This window comes from Cynocephalus volans, chromosome X (genome assembly GCF_027409185.1).
Source record: "Cynocephalus volans isolate mCynVol1 chromosome X, mCynVol1.pri, whole genome shotgun sequence".
NCBI lineage: Eukaryota > Metazoa > Chordata > Mammalia > Dermoptera > Cynocephalidae > Cynocephalus > Cynocephalus volans.
This window is the reverse complement of record NC_084478.1, coordinates 91,529,634-91,555,437: the sequence shown is the minus strand read 5'-3', so window position 1 is coordinate 91,555,437 and position 25,804 is coordinate 91,529,634. Positions and strand designations below refer to the sequence as shown.

General features: G+C 34.2%; 1 protein-coding gene across 1 annotated transcript in view; it reads right to left on the bottom strand.

Moving 5' to 3' along the window:
- The window catches only part of LOC134368135 (uncharacterized), a 426,599-nt gene that overhangs the window by 386,286 nt on the left and 14,509 nt on the right, over positions 1-25,804 (bottom strand). The window contains 1 exon segment of the mRNA XM_063084693.1: positions 21,231-21,269. Coding sequence (XP_062940763.1) covers positions 21,231-21,269 — 39 coding nt within the window.

The window sequence follows — 25,804 nt, the reverse complement described above, 5'->3', positions numbered from 1 at the left end:
ATATATAATTATTGTGTCAATAAAAAATAATAAAATCAAACAGGAAAAAAAATTTACTCAGCAGCAAAATGATTTTAAATTTTCTTTGTATCTTTTATAAGTTTATTTTCAATTGTTTTATCTCTCTCCCACAATCCCAACACCACAAGAACAAAAGAGAAATAAAGGCAAGCATCAGAGTGATGAGAAAGGAAGAAATAAAAAATACAGATAACTAGTTTTAGTCATTCAACTTTAACTTTAATCCATGGAAGTGGTTTTTACTTTCATATTAACCAACATTTCTAGTATCTCACATCATCATTCATTTTAGCTTCTGGATCCTAGTTTTTCTTTTAGCTTAAAGTAAGGCATTGTTTGTAAAACTATGGTTTTACAGTATAAATCCATAGCATTGCTTTTAAATTGTAATGTGCATTCAGAACGCCTGGGGATCTTATTAAGATGAGTACTCTGATTCAGTAGGTCTGGGCTGTGGCTTGAGTGTCTTTATTTATTTTTTGTTTTGCATTTTTTAATTTTTTATTATCTTTTTTTTAACTTTATTTTAACTTCTCAATGTACACTGTAGTTGATTTTTGTGTCCCTTGACTCGTTCCTTTTTCCCAGACCTCTCTCTGCCTGCCCCCCCCAACTACATCACATCTGTTCACTTCTCTTAACAAGGTCAAGGAATTGTGATTGTTCTGCCTTCTTCCCCCCTCACCATTTATTTGTTTAAATACTTATTTATTTATTTATTTTTACCTCCCACAAATAAGTGAGAACGTGATATTTCGCTTTCTGTGCCTGACTTGTTTGCCATCCATGCTGCTGCAAATGGTAGTATTTCATTCTTTTTAATAGCACAGTACTGTTCCATGGTGAAGATATACCACAGTTTCCTTATCCATTCATCTGATGATGGACATTTGGGCTGGTTCCAACTCTTGGCTATTGTATGTAGGGCTGCAATAAACAAGGGAGTACAGGTATCCCTTATGCATGATGATTTCCATTCCTCTGTGTATATTCCCAGCAGTGGAATAGCTGGGTCATGTGGTAGATCTATCTGTAATTGTTTGAAGAACCTCCATACCATATTCCATAAAGGCTGCACCATTTTTTCAGTCCCACCAACAGTTTATGAGAGTTCTTTTTTTTCCGCAACATCACCAACATTTCTAATTCTCAGACTTTTAGATATTAGCCATCATAACTGGAGTGAGATAGTATCTCAAAGTAGTTTTGATTTGCATTTCCCGAATGCTGAGTGATATTGAGGTTTTTTTCATGTGTCTGTTGGCCATTCATATATCTTCCTTTGAGAAATGCCAATCCTGCTCCTTTGCCTGTTTTTTAATTGGGTTATTAGTGTTTTTTTGCTGTAAGGATGTTTGAGTTCCTTATATATTCTAGATATACTTCTTTGTCAGATGTATATTTTGCAAATATTTTCTACCACTCTGCTGGTTGTCTTTTCACTATGTTGATTGTTTCTTTTGCTGTGCAGATTTTTAGTTTGGTATAGTACCATTTGTTTATTTTTCCTTTGGTTGCCTGTGATTTTGGGGTTATATTCATGAAGTCTGTACCCACTCATACTTCTGGAGTGCTTCCACTATGTTGCCTTTTAGGACTTTTAGTGTTTCGGGGAGTATATTTAATTCTTGAATCCATTTGAGTTGATTTTGGTATCCGGTGAGAAGTATGGGTCTAGTTTCATTCTCCTACATATGAATATCCAGTTTCCCAGCACCATTTGCTGAAGAGGCAATCTTTTCCCCAGTGTGTAGAATTGGTACCATTGTCAAAGATCAGATGGCTGTAGGTATACGGGTTGATTTCTGTATTCCCTATTCTATTCCATTGTTCTGTGTCTGTTTTTATGTCAGTACCATGCTCTTTTGGTCATACTATAGCTTTGTAGTATAAAGTCAGGTTGTGTCATGCTTCCAATATATTTTTTTTTACACTGGATTGCTTTGGCTAATCATGGTGTCTTGTTATTCCATATAAATGCCTGGATAGTTCTTTCCATTTCTGCGAAAAATGTCATTGAAATTCTGATGGGACTTGCATTGAATCTGTAGATCACTTTGGGTACTATAGACATTTTCATGATGTTAATTCTTCCAATCCAAGAGCATGGGATATCTTTAAATCTTCTTGTGTCCTCTTTAATTTCTCTCAAGAGTGGTTAGTAGTTGTCTTCATGGAGATTTTTCCACATCCTTGGTTACTTTATTCCTGTTTTATTTTTCTTGTCACTATTGTAAATGGGCTAGCTTTCTTGGTTTCTTTTTCTGCATGTTCACTGTTGGAATATAAAAATGCTACTGATTTTTGTGTGTTGATTTTGTATCCTGCAATTTTGCTGAAATTACTTATCAACAGTTTTTTGGTAGAGGATTTCGGCTGTTCAATATATAAGATCATATCATCTGCAAAGAGGGACAGTTTGACTTCATCTTCTCCAGTCTGGATGCCCTTTATTTCCTTTCCTTCTCTAACTTCTCTGGCTAGTACTTCCAACAATATGTTGAATGGGAGTGGTAAGAGTGGACATCCTTATCCAGTTCCTGTTCTTAAGGGAAAAGATTTCACATTTTCCCTGTTCAGGATGATATTGGCAGTGGTCTTATCATATATGGCTTTAACTGCATTGAGATACTTTCCGTCTATAGCTAACTTGTAGACAGTCTTTATCATAAACAAATGTTGAATTTTGTCACATGCTTTCTCAGCATCTATACAGGTGATTATATGGTTTTTGTCTTTCATTTTATTGATGTGGTGTATCACATTTATTAATCTGCATATGTTGAACCAACCTTGCATTCCTGGGATGAATCCCACTTGATCTTGATGTATAATTTTCTGTATGTGTTGCTGTATTCTGTTAGCTGGTATTTTGTTGAGGATTTTTGCACCTATATTCATCAAGGATATTGGCCTATAGTTTTCTTCCTTTGTTGTATCTTTCTCTGGTTTTGATAACAGGATGATGTTTGCCTCGTAGAATGAGTTTGGGAGAATGGCCTCTGTTTCAATCTTTTGGAATAGTTTGCACAGAAATGGTATCAATTCCTCCTTGAAGGACTGATAGAACTCTGCAGTGAACCCGTCTGGTCCTGGGCTTTTCTTTGTTGGAAGACTTTTGATAACAGCTTCAATCTCTTTTATTTTTGTCTGTTCAGATTTTCTGTATCTTCTTGGCTTAGTTTTGGTAGTTTGTATGTGTCCAGAAATTTATCCATTTCCTCCAGATTTTCAAATTTTCTGACATATAGTTGCTTATAGTAGTCTCTAATGATTCCTTGTATATCTGAGGTATCAAATGTAATATCCCCTTTTTCATTTCTAATTTTTGTTATTTGGGTCTTCTCTCTTCTTTTCTTGGTTAGCCTTGCTAAAGGTTTGTAAATTTTATTTATCTTTTCAGAAAACCAACTTTTTGTTTCATTGATCTTTTGTATCATTTTTTGGGTTTTTATTTCATTTATTTCTGCTCTGATCTTAATTCTTTCTTTCCATCTTCTAACTTTGGGTTTGGATAGTTCTTGTTTTTTCTAGTTCTTTAAGGTGCATTGTTAGCTTGTTTACTTGCCATCTTTCCATTCTTCTGAAGTGATCATTTAATGCTATAAAGATCCCCCTAAATACTGCTTTTGCAGTATCCTACAGGTTCTGGTATGATATGTTATCATTTTCAGTAATTTCAATAAGTATTTTGATTTCCTGTTTAATTTCTTCTTGGACCCATATGTCATTAAGTAGGATGTTGTTTAATTTTCACGTGTTTGTATAGTTTCCAGAGTTTCATTTGTTATTGATTTCTAATTTTAATCCATTGTGATCTGAAAAACTACATGGAATAATTCCAATTGTTTTGAATTTGCTCAGACTTAATTTGTGACCCAACATGATCTATCCTGGGGCATGTTCCATGTGCTGATGTAAAGAATGAATATGCTGAGGTTGTTGCACGGAATGTTCTGTAGATATCTGCCCAGTCCAATTCGCCTAAAGTGTTCTTTAGATCTCATGTTTCTCTGCTGATTCTTTGCCTAGATGATCTGTCCAATGTTGAGAGTGGGGTGTTCAGGTCCCTCGCTATTATGGTATTAGTGTCTATCTCATTCTTTAGGTCTAATAGTGTTTGCTTTATACATCTGCCTGGCTCCATTGTTGGGGGTGTATATATTTATGACTTTTATGTCTTCTTAATGGATACTTTTATCATTATATAGTGGCTTTCTTTATCTCTTTTTATGATTATTGGTTTAAAGTCTATTTTTTCTGTTATAAGAATAGCTACTCCAACTCATTTTCATTTTTGTTTGCATGGTATATGTTTTTCCATCCTTTCACTCTTAGTCTATGTGTGCCTTTAAATGTAAGGTGAGTCTCTTGAAGGCAGCATATTGTTGGGTCCATCTTTTTAATCCAGTCAGTCAGTCTGTGTCTTTTGAGTGGGGAATTTAATCCTTTTACATTTAGAGTTATTACTGAAAGGTGTTGATTTATTCCTAGCATTTTATTGATTTTTGTTTAGATGTCTTAAGTATCTTTTCTTCCTTTCTTTCTGATTTTCTGTTTCTCTTCTGTGTTTGTTGGTTTCTTGGGGTGGTAGATAAACTTTTCTGTCTCTTTATTGTTAGCATTTTTGTTTTCCGGGTAGGTTTTGTTCTTTCCTGGGTATTCATGGTATTGATGGTTGTTTTTCAGGTACCAATCCCAGTATTTCCTTGAGAATTTCTTGTAAGGCTTGTCGTATGGTAGTGAATTCCCACGATTTTTGTCGAGAAATATACTATTTGTCCTTCATTTTGGAAGGATTGCCTTGCTGGGTAAAGTATTCTTGGATGGCAATTTTTGTCCTTTGGTATTTTCTTGCTTTTAGGTTTCTGATGAAAAGTCTGACATTAGTTTGATTGGGGCTCCCTTATAGGTGACTTGATGCTTCTCTTTTGCAGTTTTAAAGATTCTCTCTCTGTCTTTGAGTTTTGCCAGTTTGACTATAACAAGCCTTGGAGAGGACCTTTTGGGGGTGAATATGTTTGGGGATCTTTGGGTCTCCTGAATCTGAAGATCTGTGACTTTCCCAATATCTGGGAAGTTTTCTGCTATTATTTCATTGACTATGTTTTCAATGCCATTTCCTTTGTCCTCCCCTTCTGGAATACTCATGATTCAGATATTTGAGTGCTTAAGTTTGTCTGTTTTCTCTCTTAGATTTTCTTCAATTTTTTTAATTCTTTTTGTTTTTTGGTCCTCCTGTATTAATTCAAACAGCCCACTTTCAAGGTCAGAAGTTCTCTCTTCTGCTTATTCTAGACTGCTGGTTAGAGTTTCCATTGTGTTTTTTAATTTTGCTGAATGAATCCTTCAGCTCCACAAGCTCTGCTACATTCTTTTTTCAGGGCATTGATTTCTTTGTACCTTTCTTCTTTTAGGTCCTGTATATTTTTTCTCATTTCATTGTGTTGTCTAACTGAGTTTTCTTGTATCTCATTTAGTTTTCTTAGAATTGTTACTCGAAATTCCTTGTCAGTCATTTCAAGGACTTCCTGTTCTATCAGCACCACACTCTCCCGAGTGAGCCACGGGCCGGCCCAAGGACTTCCTGTTCTATATGATCTAGAATTGAGAGTTATTATTTTCCTTTGGTGGTGATGTACTTCCTTGATTTTTTATATTTCTTCTATCTTTCCTTTGGTGTTTAGTCATTGTGGCATGGGTTATCACAGTCTACTCATCCCACCCTGATGTCTGGCCTAGATCCCAAAGGGACTGTCAATTCTGGGCAGTGGGGACTGGCCTGGGCTGGTGGTCCTGTGGCACCTGCCTGTTCCAGCACAGTTGGCTCGAGGTATGTGGGCCTAGCGGCTCTCAGGCCTCTCTGGAGGTAGGAACTGGCTTGGGCTGGGGGTCCGATGTCATGTGGCACCTTCCTGTTCTGGTGTGGTTGGCTTGGGGTGTGTGGGCCCAGTGGCTCTCAAGCCTCTCTTCATGGTGGGGACTGGCCTGGGCTGTGGGTCCCATGGCATCTGCCTGTTCTGGTGTGACTGACTCAGGGTGTGTGGGCCTGGCAGTTCTCAGGCCTATCTGGGTGGTGGAGACTGTCCTGGGCTGGGGATACTATGGTACCTGCCTATTCCAGCATGGCTCTTATGCCTCCTGATGCTGCTTTTTAATAGTTGTAAATTGGTTGATTTGTGGGAGAGAGTGACACTAGGAACCGTCTACTCTGCCATCTTGACCAGAAGCCCTCCAAAATGATTTTTAAAATTGCCCCTGCAGAAGCCCACAGTGGCAGGCCATTGAAATGTTAAATATACATTCAGTAAGGATCATTTTGAATTCTGATTCTGCATTCTTATCAGTTACCAGTGAACCATACCCCAACGCATTACAGTTTAACATTATCTTAACACTTAATGAGTCTATTCATTATTTCTTTCCAAGTGTCTAATGAAAATATTAAATAATGGTGAGCTCTGAGAAGAATGCTTCTTTTGTTTCTTTTTACTGAGAAGACACTTTACAGGTATAACACCTCTCTTCCAGTTGTGCATCCATTTTAGATTCTTTGAAAGTCACCTGAACTAAAGAACAACATTGCCTGAATACACTATAGTGAGTTCCAAATGGAAGTTATTTCCAAGGCTGCTCTGGGCTCACCAAGGTGCAATGTTCTCTGCTGATTCAGTAGGTGGGAGCCCACATACAATGAGCTATTTTACACTAAATCTTGGAAGAAGAAACAATGCAAGTATTAAAGAAACAGCCATCCATCATACCCATCTGAAATGCTCAACCTCCTAGCATAAGTTGTACTAAAGGCAGCCAGGATCAGCCAAATGGTACCCAGTCAGGAAATAGAAGTGTTTGTAGAGCTAAGCATAGAGCCTATGCTGGCCTCAAACTGTGAGTGAGGGTGCTGCTGGGGAACAAATAATATGAAGTCAGATATGTGCTATAGAGAAAACTGGTATACTAATGAGAATGCATGTAAATGAGAAAAGACATAAAAGGAACATATAGTGAAGATATAGGTTAAGAGAAAAGTAAGTGGATAATAAGAATGTCTTGTTCATCAAAAATACAGAGTGATATTTACAAAATGTGAATACACTGTATATGAGAAACTTCTGCAATTAGTTGGAAATGTTTTCTTTTAGCAGTAAACTATTAGGATGATAACATCATTGAATAAATACTAGTAATAGGAAGCTGTGCATTTAAAATAAACGTAGAAAGGAAAGTGGTAGAGACCTAAGTAAAATAAGTGACTTTTTCAATCATAAAGAAGAATCAATGTCAAAGTCTCTAGCATTTCTTTTCTTTTATTGGTTATGAATATTCTTGAGATACAAAGCTGACTGTCACCCTTCGTGCCAAAGATGTGAAGGCCAGATCCATACTGGCAGTATGCCCATTACTACAAATTGCATTTGTACCCCATGTCCCCCATCCAATTATCCCCAATCTCCCTCCCCCTTCTCCTCCCCCTCACTCCACTTTGTATCCCAAGGTGTGGTCTCTCCCTCTGCAAGTCCAACGCACTACTGTGGTCTTTCTTTCCTTCCTTCTTTCTCTCTTAGCTCCCACTTATGAGTGAGTATATGTGGTATTTATCCCTCTGTGCTTTGCTTATTTCACTCAATATAAGTTTCTCCAGGCTCACCCATGTTGTTCCAAATAGGAGAATTTCTTTCTTTTTTATAGCAGAGTAGTATTTCATGGTGTATATAAACCACAGTTTCCTTATCCAATCATCCATTGATGGACATTTAAGTTGGTTCCATGTCTTGACTATCGTAAACAGATCTGTGATGAACATGGGAGTGCAGTAATCTCTTTGACATGATGATCTCCATTCCTCTGGGTATATACCCAGAAGTGGGATTGCTGGAAGACCTATGTATAGTTGTTTGAGAAAACTTCATACTGTTTTCCATACTGGTTGTACTAATTTACAGTCCCACCAACAGTGCAGGACCATTCCCTTCTCTTTATACCCTCTCCAGCATTTGTTATTCACAGTCTTTTTGATTATAGCCAGTCTAACTGGGGTAAGGTGGTATCTCAATGTAGTTTTAATTAGCATTTCCCTGATGACTAGTGATGTTGAGCATTTTTTCATGTACTTGTTGTCCATTTGGATATCTTCCTTTGAAAAATGTCTATTCAGTTCCTTTGCCCATTTTTTAATTGGGTTATTTGGTTTTTTTACTGTGTAATTGCTTGGGTTCCTTGTATATTATGGATAATAATCCCTTGTCGGAGCATAGATGCATAGTTAGCAAAAATTTTCTCCCACTCTGTAGGCTGCAGTTTCACTCTGTTGATTGCTTCCTTTGCTGTACAGAAGCTTTTTAGTTTGATATAGTCCCATTTGTTTATTTTTTCTTTTGCTGCTTGTGCTTTCAGGCTCACCCGCCCAGACCTAGTTCCTGAAGTGTTTCACCTATTTTTTTTCTATAACTAATGACCTTCCATTTTGAAAAGTTGACAATGATTTCTGGGAGGCTAAAATTATTATAAAGGAATAACGTAATTAAGAGACATTGAAAATATGGCCTTTCTGTTCTGTACAAAAAATAAAGAAGAAAAATTAACAAAGGTGGTTTCCAGAGATTAGGTTTTGCATAGATAGTACAGGGAACTGGAATTATTTTTAGTAAAGCAATGTGAAAGGAAGAGCATAATATGAAAATTTACTGTTATTTAATTACAGTGAATTTGAATGACTGAGGAAAACTGTCAATGATTATGCTAAGGGTGACTTCTTTTAAATGACATTTAGTCATACCTACAGTATTGACAAAATTTCTGCTTTCTGAACTAAAATTATGAGTTTCAAAAAAGAGTTTGTATTCCAAAAACAATCCTAAAATTATAAAATTCACTCTTTAAGTTCCACGCTACAGCATGTTTTAAAATATCTCAACGTTGCTCATGCTTTACTGGTGACTGCTATTGGAAGCAAGTGTGAATAGTGAAGTGATGGACTTGAGCAAGTCCAGGGGTTTTGCAGTTGGTAGGTTTTTCAAAGCACTGAAACAGTGATGACTGTTGCCAGAAGTGTGAGAACTGAATAGCACTGGATAGAGAACAACAGGTTATAGGAATACTTAGGAGAAAAATAAGGCTCTTAGTCTTCAAAATAAGTGGAAGAAATAGTTAATTTCCTTTGCTTAATGATATCTATAAAATTAACGTTTAGATATTTTTATGGAATTAAGAGACTAAAGTTTATAATATAGGTACTTTAACAATTCATGTGCACTTAACTTTTCTATAAATGCAAATACTGTAGATTAGTAAACTAAATTGCACTTATAAAATCAAATACATGTGTATATGTGTTTTTATATGTACACACATATAAGTATACATACACACATACATGCATATACATATGTATGCAAATATACATATGTATATATACATGTAGTATACACACATATCTAGTATGTGAAAATTATATATAATATATATAAAACTATATACACTCATAGAGAGACTGTGTGTGTCTGTGTGTGTATAAATTAAGATATAAAATTTACAACTCGTGAAAATATTTCAAAAATTATAATAATCCATAGCTCTACCTACATCATGGCAAATATTAGGATAAACATGAGAGGAAATCTGTCATCCATGTTGATGTTCAATATTGTGCAAATGTTTAGGTAATTTTTCTTATTTTTAATCTGAAACTTTGGGCATTATGTATGTATGACTTCCTTTATGCCCCAGAAGTCAGTATAACTTACAAAATTAATCAATATGGCTTCTAAAACCAAAAGGCCTATTCTCTGAGTCAACGGTTTGCCTTGAAGCAGTGAAAAAAAAGTCAAAAATAGTTCACCCTATATCACTTGGAAATGAAGAATTTCCATGGCATACTAAAAAAATAATATTCTGACCCCAAGTTGTTGCTCTAAAAAAGGGTAAAATTAATTCTGGTAGTAAAGATAGAGTGAAATACATAAGCTCCTTATGATTATATCATGTTAGTTCACTCAGCAAATTTTGCTGAGTGTAAACTATGTGCCAGATACTACTCAATACTGAAATTAACTTGACAGAGTGGTCCCAGAACTTATATAGCTTATATTCTAAATAGAAAAGATATTCAATAAATGAATAATTTCATGATGTCTGAAAAAAAGGCAAAACCAAAATATGTTCACATAGATTTTTATCTTTCAGTATCTTCCCTAGAACGTTAGTCACAAATAAAGCACTATTCTTACAATTCCACATTAAAATAGTGTTCAACCTCTGACTTATTCAAAGAAATACTACATCTTACTGAATTAATAAAAAATTCCCATTTTGATTTTTTTTTTAACATAACCCTTGGCAGTAAAGAAACTTCTGCTCATAACCCAAAATAACACTAACTTCCCTTTGAGGGAAGAGGACTCAGTACAGAAAATTTTCTTATGATTTTACCTGACACTTTTCATACAGCTGAAGGAATTATATTTTGCTGGTAACTATATTTTTATTTTTAAAATGTTATAGTCATCTGCTATAGTCTGAATGTTTATGCCCCCTCCTACAAATTTCATATGTTGAAATCTTAACCCCCAAGATAATGTAATGGTATAAGGAAGTGAGAGCTTTGTAAGATGATTAGGTCATGAGAGTGGAACCCCCATGAATGGGATTAGTGTCCTTACAAAGAAGACCCCGAAGAGACCTCTTTGCCTTTTCCACTTGGTGAGGACACAGCAAAAATATGTCCATCTATGAAGAAGCAGGCCCTCACCAGACACCTAGTCCAATGGCACCTCAATCTCGGACTTCCCAGCCTTAAGAACTGTGAGAAATATATAAATCTCTATTGTTTACAAGCCACCAAGTTTATATTTTGTTATAGCAACTGAAACAGAGAAAAGCATCATCTAACACATATATAGCTCTGTGTATGTGTGTGGGTGTGTGTGAGACAGAGAGGGAGACAGACAGACAGGTACAGAGAAAAGAGAGAGAGATGAGTGTGCATCCTAATAAATTAATTCCTAAAAAAGTCCTCAGGATATATGGTTATTGTATGTCTATTTATCCTTCTGCTTCAAAAGCCAATTGTTTTAGCAAGTGATTCTACTTCAACTAAAGCTTCTGAACACATTAAATTGTGTTCCTTGAGCCTGACTTCCTGGTGTGAAATGCCAGACTTGCAAAAGAAAACATACTTGCTAAATAATAATACATTTTCGAAAAGTAATTGATCCTAATAAAGTTAGAAACCTTTCACAGAATATACAATGAATCATAGAGTTCATGTTTTCTACACTAAATACCATATCAAATACCAAAGTGTTGATTTTTTTTTTTCACTTAAAATCCCGAAATGGTTCAGGATCTTCTAAAGAACAGATTTTTTTTTTTCCTTTATGAAGAAATATTAAACCTACGAATGTTAAGGCATATTACTGAAAACCATAGTAACAATGTAGCACAAAGACCAACAATGAGAAATGGTTAGGTCCTTCTAACACTAACTTTATAAATAATAAGATGATATTCAATATAACTCAGCCTTTCAGGACAAGGACTGATTTTTTACTTCTGCACATATCTATTTAGTCCCCTAATTCTATCACGGTGATTGGGGATGCTATTCCCACAAATGTAGCACAGAAATAGGTGCATGAACAGTCAATTTAATTTAAAATAAAATTATTAAAATCAAGTAAAAAGGCTTCAGAATAGCACCCTCCTCTGTATTTTTCTTTAAGTGTACTTTTCAATAATTTATCATCCATACTATATTTTTCTATATGTCATATTAAAATTTGACATTGTCAGAAAAGCAATAAAATTATAAAAATTCTATAGTAATTGTCTCTCCAAAGATACAGTACGAACTTTATAAAAATAGAAGATAGAAAACACTAAAAACAACTGATCTTTGGACAATGCAGCTTTCACAAAGTCAGAAGATTGAAGTTACCACAACAATCTTGAGCTGCCAAGTACTAGATGATTTTAGACTCAATGACACATTTCAATTTCCAAATAAAACAGAGAATAAGAAAGCTACCTATTTATTTAACAGTAATACAGTATGTTACCGAGATGGCATAAAAAGTCATTTTATTTCATTATGGGCATGAAAAAGTAAAATAAAGTTCTTTTTAATTCACCTAAGAAATAAATTACATAAATCAATGAACTTTAATGGTAAGACCGTACACATTTCAACAATCTTCCACAATTTGCATATAAGGAGCAGCAAGTATGGAGATAACTAGAAGTAGCTGAGCCAAAACAAACTGAACTAAGGTAAGAGATCAAACTTCAGATATTTAAAATAAGAGTTCAGCCTTCTTTTTCTTTCTCTTTTCTCCAGCCTTCTTATTTTTCAAGTCTACTCATAATGGAGTGCTTTTTGGTAGTTATTTGTAGATGAAAGTTTTCAAATGATCACAAATTGCCTTTTAGTAACAGCTCAGTGACACACCTATGATATTTTAGCATGGAACCTTTGATTTCAGAGAGTTTATGACTAAGAAGGGCCTGTGTTACTGAGTGATACATGCTAAAATTTTGGGTTTGGTAGCATGTGCTAAGGAATGTGGGTTGCTTATTTCCTGTTGTCTCTCTCTTGAAGTCTAACAGATGTAAACGTGATATTTGAAGCTTGGTGAATCCATTTGTCTGTTCTAATGTCATTTCTCCTGACCGGAAATTCATGGAAAAGATATGAGGGTGCCTCAGCTGAAAGGCCATGTTCTTTCTAATGGCTGCCATCATCCACCATCCAAGCTAGAAGTATTGGGAGGAGGGTGAATGGGGAGGGAAATAGAAAAGGGGAAAAAAAAAAAAAAGAGTGCCCCTGAACAGGTTTTGATGTAAAATTAGATATTTTCTTTGAATGGTCAAAATAGAACTGCCATTATATTAAAATGCAAGTTTTGAAAATGATTAATGATAAGTTAAAAAAAAAAGTCTAAGATATAGAAAAGGCCTTCTATAATTCATAAAATGGCAGCCATCACTGCACAGCAAGGAAATCTTTGCAATTTTAAATTAGGTAATGAAGATAATCACATGCTTGGTGGGTCCAGGAACAAGGAAGCTGAATAAGAAACAAATGAACATAATGCAATCTAATTTTTAACACAAACCCATTTTCACAGCTCTTACCTTTTCATTTTAACTTACCTATCAAAAAGTTAGGAAGCACTGAAGTGGCTACTAGGATTTTAGAACAATCTGAAAGTGCAGTAATATAAAACCAAGTTCCTACAAACTCAGACACACCATGGAGCAAGATAGAAGTTGCAACCCTACTTATTAAAAAAAAAGTATGGTTTACTCTATTCTTTGGGACTGTTTGACAACATGTGCTCATCACCTGCTGAATTTTGTAGGCGCCAAAACAGTCAAAAAATATTTTTAATTCCTAGCAAATTTGTAAAAGGGAAGAAGATTGGAATGACCTAATGGTAATCATCATTATCATAATAGCTAACATTGTGCTATTTTTGAGTCAGGCACTCTGCTTTACATTAAGTCATTTAATCCTCATTACAACTTCATGATAAACTATTATTAACTTCAGCTTACAAATGAGGAAACTAAGGTAAAAAAGGAAAGACAATTAAACAATTCATGGAAATTACTTACCACTGTGCCTGACACATAAAAATAATCAAAAATGTTATTAAAGTAATAATTATTGGCCAAGGTCACAAAAAATAAATTATCAGAAATAACCCCATATAGCCTGTGAACTTAAGTACTACACTGTATTTCAGAAAAAAACATTACTTAGAAATGATCAGTTATGCTCCAAAAGTATAATTGTCTCATTAAATGGCTGCCAGGGGATAGCATATGAGAGGCAGAATGACCCAAAATATCTAAGAATATGGAGAGGAGATGCCTAGTAAGTGGCTAAATATTTTACTCAAAAATGTTACTATCCCCTCTAGACCTTCACTAAAGTACCACTAAAGGTCAAACATTAGATTGCTTTTAGTAAAGTAAAGGGAATGTTCATAAATCCTTAGAAGAACTAAGCAAACATATAGAGAAATAGAGTCTCTTGTCCTATACATTTGCTTTTCTTGTAACTATTGTTGTTTCCTAAAGATCTAAGGCTTAGAATCAGTCTAAAAGAACAGAAAGAAGGGATGTAGTGAGGCTTTTTCTTCTTCCTGGATCCTAACAAACAAATTTCAAACACTAAAATGCCTATTCCTTGCCACTAGAAACACAATCTATCCAAATACCACCACACTTTTAAAATCACTCATCCCCTTGGATATACTTTTCACTTCCTGGACTTCACCACCCAACACACAGGATCTTATAATTCCTTAGCCTACCTGATTATCATGTCTTCCATCTCTTGACTAACCATTAGCTTGCAGAGCCACACCTTGGACCTCATCAGTAAGGATGGAAAAGAAGAGATGGATACAAACAACAAGGGCAAAAACCAACAAGGTTTGGTAACTTATTGTATATGGAGTATCCAATTTGTAAAAATTTTTAAAATCAAAGGTGGCTTACAGTTTCACATGGCTAAATAGCCAAAAACTCTATAATATAAATAGTGTCTTTGTTCAAAGAATACTCCTTATTTATTTATTTGTTATTTATTTTTATTTTTTTAAATGTTTACTTTGTGCAAAGAATACCCCTTATTATCTGTTACTGATAACCAATGAAAAGTCTTTTCTAGAAGCTGCAAGGATATATTAATTTATCCTTAAAATTCTTACACTAGATTAGATATGCCAAGAGTGGAAGTTAAACCCATTAATGCTAGAATCCATTATTTTGTGAATTTTTTCACTGCAAGATATAATCATGTGGCTATAAGTATGCATTCTAGATGTGATACCCAACTGAAGACCTAGGACCAAATGAAATTCACTTTGAATGGAACATAGTCAATGAAATATATAGCTTTATAATAATAACAGGTATGATTTTTTTCAACCCATACTATACGATATAGCTAGGCACTGGACTCAGGATTTATTTATATTATTTCTAACCATCATAACAATGTTGAAGAGATCTGTTTGATCCCTATTCAGTAGATGATGAAACTGAAGATCAGAGAGGTTAAATATCTTGCCTATGGTCACAAAGTAGTGAAGTTAGAATTAAAAACCAGCTGTCTGAGGTAAAAAGGTAGGGGGGGGGTTAATCTAAACACAATATAGCTTCCCTGCTAACACGTAGAACTTTTAGTCATTTACACTTAAAGTTGAATAAAATGCCTAAGAACAGACATTCCTGGTAGATAGATAAAAAGAAATGGGTAGTAGGGCACCACTCTTTAACATCAAAAGGGGTAAATGTAGAAATAAATGTCAGTAACCTCAAATCTCCCTTATAGAAAAGTTCTGCTGTGGTTAGCAGAATAATGACCCTCCCCTAAAGATATCCATGTAGTAATGCCTGAAACATGTGAATGTGTTGAGTTAAAAGGCAAAAGGAATTAAAGCTGCCAATGGAATTAAAGTTGCATATCAGATGATCTTAAAATTTGAAGAATACCCTGGATCATCCAGGTGGGTCCAGTACAATAACATTGGGGAGTATACTAACATTTATAAAGCAAATGTATTTCACAGAGCCTAGTTTCCAAAGCCCTGTAGTTTCAGGTATAACCTAACTTTTTAAAATGACATATAGAAATGTTAAGCTTGCAAAAGACAGGAAATTTTCCCTAGGCTAAAGTTTCTGTTTTGGATACAAAATTGTAAAACAGCAAAGCTGCAGGCTCTCAAGGACAGATGCCCTTGAGAGCAGGTTAACCTACTGATTGAGATGTTAAGAAAGTTGCTTTATTGTTATGTAAAAATACTGAGGAAACTGCTATAGGAAAACACAGTATTTGCTAAGAACAAGCTTTTGTTGGTGGATCGACTTAACCTTTTGCAAATTGCATTATGGAATGTCACTTTGTTATTTCACTGATGTTACCAGCCTCTATAGTTAAACTATACTTAGCCATAACTCCACCTATGCTCCTTTTCTATAACTTTCTGGCCGGGAGAATAAATACTGAGACAGAACCCAAGTTCGGGGTTAACTTTCTGAAGGAGGAATACCTCTCTCTTGAGGGTTCCTGGAAATTAACCCCTTTGGGGTGTCTCACTGCTCAGAAGAAATGGGCTTTGAGTAATCCTTTTTGCATCTCTGTCACCCCGTGTGAGGCAAAGCAACACAACATAGTCCCTTAAAGGCAGAAAAGGAAGTCACAGAGATGTTATAATGGAAGAAGCAGGAGGAAGATCTGACCAGCCATTGCAGGCTTTAAAGATGAAGGAATGGTGCTATGAGTCAAAGAATATGGGCAGCATTTAGAAGCTGGTAATTGTCCTTACCTTACAGCCAGCAGGGAAACAGGGAACTCAGCCCTAAAACTGCAAGGAATTCAATTTTGCCAACAACCTGAATGAACAAGGAAATGGATTCTCCCCAGGACATCAAGAAAGAGAAGAAGCCCTGCAGATACAATGATTTTAGTCTACTGAGACTCGTACTGAAATTTTGATCTACAGAATTGTAAAATAACAGTGTTGTTGTAAACCATTAAGTTTGTAGTAATTATTTGTTAAAGTAGCAACAGAAAACTAATACATCTGGAGATGCCTATTTTAGGGTTATTATTGAGATGGATGCCTCTTGTCACCATCTCTGTGCCCCAATCCCCTTCTCTCCAGACTCCACATTTTTTGTCCATTTGTTTCCCATCTTGATGTTTCCTACTCCTATAACATTTGGTGGTGTGTTCATTGTTGAAAATTGTATTAAATATTTCCCAAGAAAAGATTCTCTAAAAATACAAATAATCAATACTATACATACCATTTAATACACACACCTTTGTCTTCAGGCAGGGTTATAGGCTGTAATTTTAACAACTGATACTTTTCTACGCTGAGTTTCACAGTATGATTAATGATGTTCAATGCCTCAATATGCTTGATAACATCCAGAACCACTTAGAGATTCTTAATGAATCAATAACACTAGTTACTTTCCAGTGGTTTACTAAAGTTGGCTCTTACTGGCTTGTCTGAGGCAAATGTTAAATTGTCAAGAATTTTGCAAGCCATTTGTTAAACACAGCCATTATTAAAAATAAATAAACTTATATTTAAATAAATCCTATATTAAAAAGGTAATAAATGGTCAAAACCTACCATTTCCTTATTATTTTACCACATTTTACTATTATCTGTGTTCTCAAGTCATTTACATCTGTTATATCTTTATGGTGGTGTGCTACTCTACATTCTCTTCCCAACTCCATCATGTTGATGGCTTGAAATCAGCCATAGAGAAAGTATTTATACCATGGAATTTGACAAACACTACCTATCAGGGCTTGATTTATTCTTTTGTTGATTGTTTAGATGTATGAAAGTGATGGAAAAATGTTAATAATGCAGGTTAAACCTAGAACTGTGACTGTCATGTCTCTAGTTATTGTATTGTAAATAGCACAAAGAATTAGGGAAATATTCTGAATTTCAAAAACTATCATTTGATTCAACAAAGAAGTAACTCGTGTTATTGATGAATGAATGAAATTTCAGCATACATATTCATTGCTTCACTTTTGTTTTAGCCATTAATGTACACAAAAATATTATCTAATGGTGAAATTATACACATTCATGGTGAAATTATACACATTTATTAATTGCAAACATAGTTTTCTTCTATACAAGAGTTTGTCACAAATCAATGAAAGCATTTTCTGAGAATCAGCTATATGGCATTTACAATAAAGAATACTGTGTATTTTATTATTATGTGTAAATTATGTGCTATACATCTTTAGTATCAGTAATATATATATATATATCACTTGTTCATATATATCTATATATCTGTATCTATATATCATACACGTTTTTTATATCATACAACAACCAGACACTCAGTTGTTAAACATTAACGAGCAGACCACTGCTTTATCCTTTCACTTTTCATTCTCATTAATCATGCCTAAAATAAGACTGAAAACAAAGCTCCTGCCATCTAAAAAAAGCATAACCTCCAAGGATAATATGAAGACAAGAGTGTTTTGACATGTGACAAAAGCAAAGGTAATGGTGTTTTTATTTCTTCTCTATAAAATGTGGTAATAACCAAAACATGAGAGAAAATGAACCTACAAAATAATCCTATAAATAAAGCCAACAATAATCTCTTTGGCCTCTTGAGTCAGGGGATTAGAACCCTGTATTAGAATTTGACTTCTCCATAATTTCTATTCCTAGAGATCCAAAGCAATACAGAACATCCACAAGATTCTCCAGCCTAATATTGCTTTACATTCCTATAGTCTTTCACTTTCTCCCAAACACACATTGTGCTTACCAACCTCTGTTCTTTTACTCAAACTCTTCTTTTCACCTGAGATGAACCCTCCTCACAAACTCCCAGTAAACCCAAGGGACTTGACCATCAGTTCTGAGTCCACTAACTGTCTCTTCTAAAAAGGATGATGTAATTCTCTTAAAAAAGGGACTCCTTGTACCCTATTCTAACATCAGAAAAATGCATATATTATGTATGTACGCTGGCCCCTCCAAGGAAACCCTTGTCCCTTGTCTGTGTGAGGAAAAGTACCAGGTAGGAAAGGATACAAAAGCATTTAGTAAGGCTGAAATTATATAAGACTGTATGTGTGTACTTCAAAAATTTCATGGAAAAATAGAATTAAAACATAATACAAATCTTTCCATGAACTTTTTGAAGTAGCCATATATATATATATATATATATATATATAATTGTATATAAATGTATTTTTTATATATTTATATATGAAATATTGTTCAGATGATAAATTGCTATACAAATGTAAGCTGTTAATATGATTGCTTTTATTATCATCATAATTTTTCAAGATGGTTGGCTTCCCTTCCTTTTTATGTCTACCACCTGTTGTTTTTGACCAGCAACAGTAAGAGGATTTGATTGTCTGAAATAAAGTAAGAAAGTTAAGAATGCTGAAAATGAATTGGAGAGCTAGCATTAGGGATAGGCATTCAATACATGAGGGGCCCACAATGGTAGATTTAGCAGTCTGATTTTTGCCTGTTAGGTTTTTCCACAAGGGTGAGTTATGATGAGAATAATGCCAAGGAAAGATTATTCTGGTTGAACCATGTAGTGTAGATTGGAGCAGAGACCCAGGAGACCACAGAATAGAGCTCTTGTATAATAATAATAACAACAACAAGGAGAAGAGGAAGAGGAAGTGGAGAAGAAAGGAGGAGGAGGAAGTGGCAGAGTTGTGGAAGAAAGAGAGGAAAGAGGAGGGAAAGAAATAGCAGTAGTAGCTAACATTTATTCACACTATGTACCAAAAAAAAGAAGAAAAACCACTAACATTAATTATCTCAGGTAATATTTGCAACATTTTTTAACACTGTCTTTATCTCCATTTTGCATATAAAGCCACATAAGCTCTGAGCCACATTTGTGTACAAGGTCAGACAACTAGTAAGTGTTATTCAGAATGTAAACCCAGGCAGCCTGACTCCAGAGTTTATACACTGAGCCTGACTCCAGAGTTTGTACTCTGCTGAATAATTTAGAGATGTGATTTCTTCGAGGTTGCCATATACCCAACTAATTGAATGTATTTCCAATAACATCCTTGAATTAAACACAAGGAGAGACTGGCCAATGGGTACAGAATTACAATCAGACAGGAGAAATAAGTTCTGGGGTTCCATAACACAGTACAGTGACTATAATAAACAATATCATAGTATATATTTCAAAATAACTAGAGAGGATTCTGAATGTTCTCACCACAAAGAAATGATAAATATTTGAGGTTATGGATATGCTAAATACATTTGCTCATTACATAATTTATACAAGTATCAAAACATCACACTGTACCCCATAAATATGTATAATTATTATGTGTCAATTTAAAACAAAATGAAAAAAAGAAAATCTTCAACAACAAAAAATATCTGTGAATAAATTAATGTGACAACTCCAGATAAAATTAGCTCAAAACAGCATTTTGGTAAAATTTCACTCTAAAACTCTAAATTTGACAACACTTAGTCTACAGTTGCAATATGTTAGTCTTTTCCTATTGGAAACTATTATAGACAATAAAAAATACATGGTAACAGTAGGTTGAAAGTGATTAAAACTGGAAAATATGTGAATCTCCAAGAATCTCAGACCTCAGGAGAGGGTCATACCAATCCTCAAAGGGGCTAAACAGAGGAACTCTTCACAATCTCGACTAGATTAAAGATACTGATCTTATTCACTGCTAATAATGGATCTTCGGATTTTCTAATTGAGCGTTTACATATGCAATTTAATCCTACCAAGGACAATATGAACACATTTTTTAAAATCCTTAAATTATGAACTCTCACATATACTAAGTCGATTGCCTTCAAGGCAATTTACAAATGAATCTCTAAGGCTCCTTTCCATATCTCCCTTGGCTAACCATATTTAATGATTCTTTTCTGTTAAGTACTGTAACTAAAAATGGATAAATCAATATCCCTTTGATGAGATATATCAATGCTTTAATAGTCCCTTTGTGTCTTGACTTGTAAAACACATCTTTAGTATAATGGTAAATTAATGATAAATTAGCCGGTAAACAGATATACTGCCTACAAAACAATGGAAGAAAATAGAAAAATCCCTGTTACTTAGAAATTTTTATACACTGTAGCTAAACCACAAAATATCTTATTCTTTTCCAGGAATAACTTAAACAACTTTATACACCATATCTCTCTCTCTCTCTCTCTCTCTCTCTCTCACACACACACACACACACACACACACACACATTTTTAACAGTACAGAAGAGAAGGAAAAGGACAATGTACCCAACTTTAATGACATCCTAAAGCCTGGTGCCAAAAGAGATCAGGTGCCAGAACTTTTACAGAAACAGCACTAAATAGTCTCCATGCAAAGTGAACCAATTAGTCATCCAGATGTTTCCATCTGGATATTTGGTGTATTGAAAAGATCCCATTTGACTCACTTTTTCCCACGTTACAGGCAGCTGTTAATAGTAGAAATGCCAAAGCAACTTAACTATACTTTGAACCATGAAATAAAGCTGCATATATCCATCTCATCATACTTAGGTCCTTAATGTTATAACAAATTGTTTTATTTTTCTTTAATACTCCTCAACAGATTTTTTATTGTTGTTACTATTGTTTTCTTACCTGATCTTCTCCTTGCATTGCTTGTTCTTCAACTTTGCTCTAAAGGGAGGGAAAAACAAAATAATTTATGAAGAAAATACAGCTAAGGAATAAGAAATGGGATTTTAGAAAGATGTCATAAATTAAAGATAATATGAACTGTGTGGGTAAGTTCTGCACAGTGTGCTTCAGTTCTATTTCTGCGGGAATTAAGTTTAGATGCAGTAATTAATACTATTTTAGTACAGTTATTTAATCGCCTATAAATCCACTTGACTATATGTATATCCAACCAACATTTCTATATCGTATAAAATATTTACATTCTAAGAAACTTTGTAAAACAGATCTTTATGATAAAAAGTTTCCTATCTCCAAGCTCCTGGCATCTCTCCCATTCAAGATTACTGAACCTGCTTAAATAATACATACATGTATGTTTTTAGTTCCCACCCCATGTCCAGATAAAATTCACCTGAGTCTGGAGACTTGAACTCTTGGCAATTTCATCTTTCAAAAGAAAACCATTATAGGAACAGTTTCTCTGATCCAAATTCTGATTAAGAAATAACTATTTAAAAGTGATAGAAGTCTTGGGAGAGAGTGACCATGTCATCTTATAGTTAGTAAGCAGTAGTGAATGAAGGGAATTGTAGGCATAGTCAGACACATGTCTTGCTATTAATAGAATGACATTCCCTGCAGCTGTCCAAATAGTTGAAGTCCCCCATCACAACTGTAACTTACCTCAGAGTCAATATAAAAATCAACCAGCCACCAATTCTGGAATTTAAATAACTATGAATGAACGTGAGGAACTTCCTGCTCTATAGGCTATGTAAGTGATAAATCGTTTAATGAAATAGTAACAAAATTTCCATAACTTTTCTTTTACTGTGTAAGCTGCTACCACGGAACCAAATAACTAGTCAAATACTCGGTCAGGCATTAGTTTTGGTATTACATATCTTTAGTCCTTATATTTAACTCTCCTTTCTATTAATAGGGCCAGAAAAATGAGATTCTAGAAGAAAGACCAAAAAGATAGGATTATTTGGATTGTGTGGCTTTATAATTATCTAAGTATTTTTCCTCCTAGAATATTGAAGAATAGAAAGACAGGAAGATGAACTTTAATTGCAGACATATAATGATGGCAAAGCATAACAAGGATTATAGAAGTTAACAAAGATGGAAATAGTTGCTCTCAGGGAGAAGGCTTAAGCATACGAGCACTAAGTTTAGATGAATTTCAACTGAACGATAACAAAGAATGAAAATAACATAGAAAAAGTGATAATGTTTTAGAACATGCAATTAATTAATCATAACAGAAGGTATTACAGAAGGCACAGTAAAACTATGTCCAGTTTACATTCATAAGCAATCTTAAACTATAAAACCCATCTTTCCCATTATTATGCTGCAAGACATTTATCTTCATCTAGGTACTTCTCTTTTCCACTACCCTTTAAGATCTATTTCATTTATTAAAATGCCAGTTCCTCAAATTTTGCCATTTGTTAACATGTTGCTCTAGGTACTCAGTAAATAACTCACAAATTAACTGAGGTGGTTTTTCCACCCATTAAATCTGCTTAGAGCTATTGAAATCTAACTCCATTGTACTGGGAAAGAAGGAATGAAGGGCATTTTAATGAAAAGTCTGCACATGCCAGAAAGGTTTACATGTCTGAAATGGGAAATAAAGACTTTTTAATTTTGTTCTTAGATAATCTCCAAAGAGAAATTCAGTGCAGGTAAATTAACTTGAATGAGTTGCATCTTGAAGCCAAGAAGCCAGTTACTGATCTTTCTTTCCAACTGCTGAACAGTAAACCATCTGCTTTGTCATCATCTAAATCACATTCCATTCTTCTAACATAGTTACGACTTATAAACATTTGTTATAGCAACGTGGGGTAAGAGGCAACTGGATATATTTTTAAAAGAAGCTGTATGATAATCTCTGCATTTCACAGAGTGAGGGAGGGAACAATAGCCTGAGAATCTGAAAATACTGCTTGACTATCTGACTTCACTGGAATTTTTTAGTGTGGTTTATGAAATAGTTCCAACCATGGAAGTAAAGGTAGACCCTTTTATATCCTTCTACTCAATATTTCAAGAGGAGTAATAAAAAAATGAACTTTAAAAATGTCTAGTGTTTTATTGAAAACTTCAAAGTATTTGAGATATTACACAAAAATGAGCAATAGTGGCATAAGGAAAGCAATAGAATGGTTTTCTTTTATATTTTTCTGAATTTCTGAGAGACAAGAAAATAATCCATAAAATAAACAAATAACCCACATTCTTTGTCATTTTCTTTACTGAAAGGCTAGATAAAAGTTATAGCTTAGGTTCCTTATTATAGAGCGATGAATGGAATCTGCCCCAGATGTAAGCACAGTGTAGGTTTGAGGACAAATTATGAAAAGTATGCAGAAATAAATTAATTTTCCATATAATAATAGGAAAAAACTGACCTGTTTGCATTATAATATGGACTTTTTGAAATACAATTTTCATCATCCCTTCTATTTTTCTATTTTGAAAAATTATTTCCTACTGATTATTTCCCAACTACTATTTTTACTAGAATGGACAATCAATTGTGAATCCTCGCAAACTCTCTAAAAGGCACTGATAGTAATTATGGTGATCTATTATAATACTAAGAGTAAATATCGAAGAGTTGAAGTTCAGTTAATTCCTATTATTTCATTCCAGAGAAAGAAACTTCCCTACTCTTCTGAAGGACATAGATCCTTGTCAAACATTTGAATTTCTACTTGTAATGATATTACCTTATCATATTTGGCAGTAATTATTTTCACAGAACCTAAACTTTAATGATATGAAATACAATTTTCATTATTGACTGGTAAAAAATCTCAATGATTACCCTTTGATACACATCCAAATTAACTGACTGTGTCCATACTGCCGAATGCATCTGAACACATCTATACACATCTATAGCATCAATAATCTATTTTCTTTGATACTGCTCTTTCTTAGTACTGTTTCTCATAATCAGCTTAGAGAGAAGAGAAAATCTAGTAGTAAAAATGGTAAATTCACTAGAAACAGATTTTCAGCTTCATACTTTGATAACGAATCCAGTGAATAGTTCCTGACTACTTGAGCTATACAGTAAAAAAACAAAACAAAACAAAAAAAACCCAGTGATTATACATCAATATCTGTCAGTAAATACTCTTTTATCTTCCCAAAGGATGGACCTTCTGCAATGCATATAAGGTCCTACTGAGATTTTTAATAATACATGATACTACTTTCTTAACCGAGAAAAGATGAATATGGGTGAGAAAGAAAATTCAACAATTCCTACCTAATTTTAAATATGCAAACATAACAGTGATAATCCATAAAGCAAATTATAAATATAAGGACTTAGCAGAAGTAATACAGATAAATTTGTTACAATTGGTTGAACTTCTCTCTCTCTTTCACACATACTTCATTTTTAATTTAGGAACATATTTTGCCTCAAAATTTACTGCCTATAAATTTGTGATATAAATTTTTTACCTCTCTGTTACATTTGACTCTGCTGACAATGCGATCCTTCTCAGATATATCTCCCTTAACTTCTAGTGATTTTCTGGCTCCTCTGATAGCCTCTAGACCCCTCTCATCCATTCTCTCCTTCACCCTTCTTCTCTGCTTCCTGCTTTGATTGGGCCACAAAAATACCAAGACAGAAAAATTCTAGACCCATCTTTTATTCACCAAGCAACCATGGAGCAAGACAATTAAACTTTATGACACTCCATTTCTTCATCTATTAAAATGGGCATGATACCATCTATCCCTGATGTTTTCTTATCTCAAATTTGCTGTAAAAATCAGAGTACAATATAGGATGGTCCTTTATAAAGTATTTCTTGCTACATAAAGCCAAGTAGTATTATTAAGAATATTGCTTCAAAATCTGCAATTTAAGCTTTCTGATCTTCTTCATTAACACTCTTCTCATGAAGAAGCTTATCTACTCTCTCAAGTATTTTCATATAAGCAGGTAGGGTGATAGCCTCAAAATTTTATCTATAAACCCAATCTTCCACCCTCTAACAAGACAAAAACCATGTTTGAGTTCTAAAAAATTGTAATACAAAGTCTGCTGAAAAACTGATTTTATTGCACCATAATTTCTTACCTATGCTTATAGTTCATTTTATATTTTATGAAATATTTAATATCTGTATGTATGTGTTTCATATATCCACTGTCCATATGACAGTAAAGAAATTATGATGGATTTCTGTCTATTAAGTATGTGCAAGGAGTATAGTTATATTCCATAACTGCTGACAGGTCTCCCCTCATTTTTCAAATTTCATCCCTCCATGAAAGCATAAAAATAAGTATACACACACACACACACACACACAAACACACAAACACACACACACGTATTTACATATATATGAACTTCTAAAAGTTCATGGAAAAATAAAATTAAAAGATAATATGAATCTTTCCATGAACGTTTTGAAGATCTTTTGTATATGATATTCCCATTCCTTAAGATATCATTTCTTATTTAGAGCCTGTCCCCTGATCAC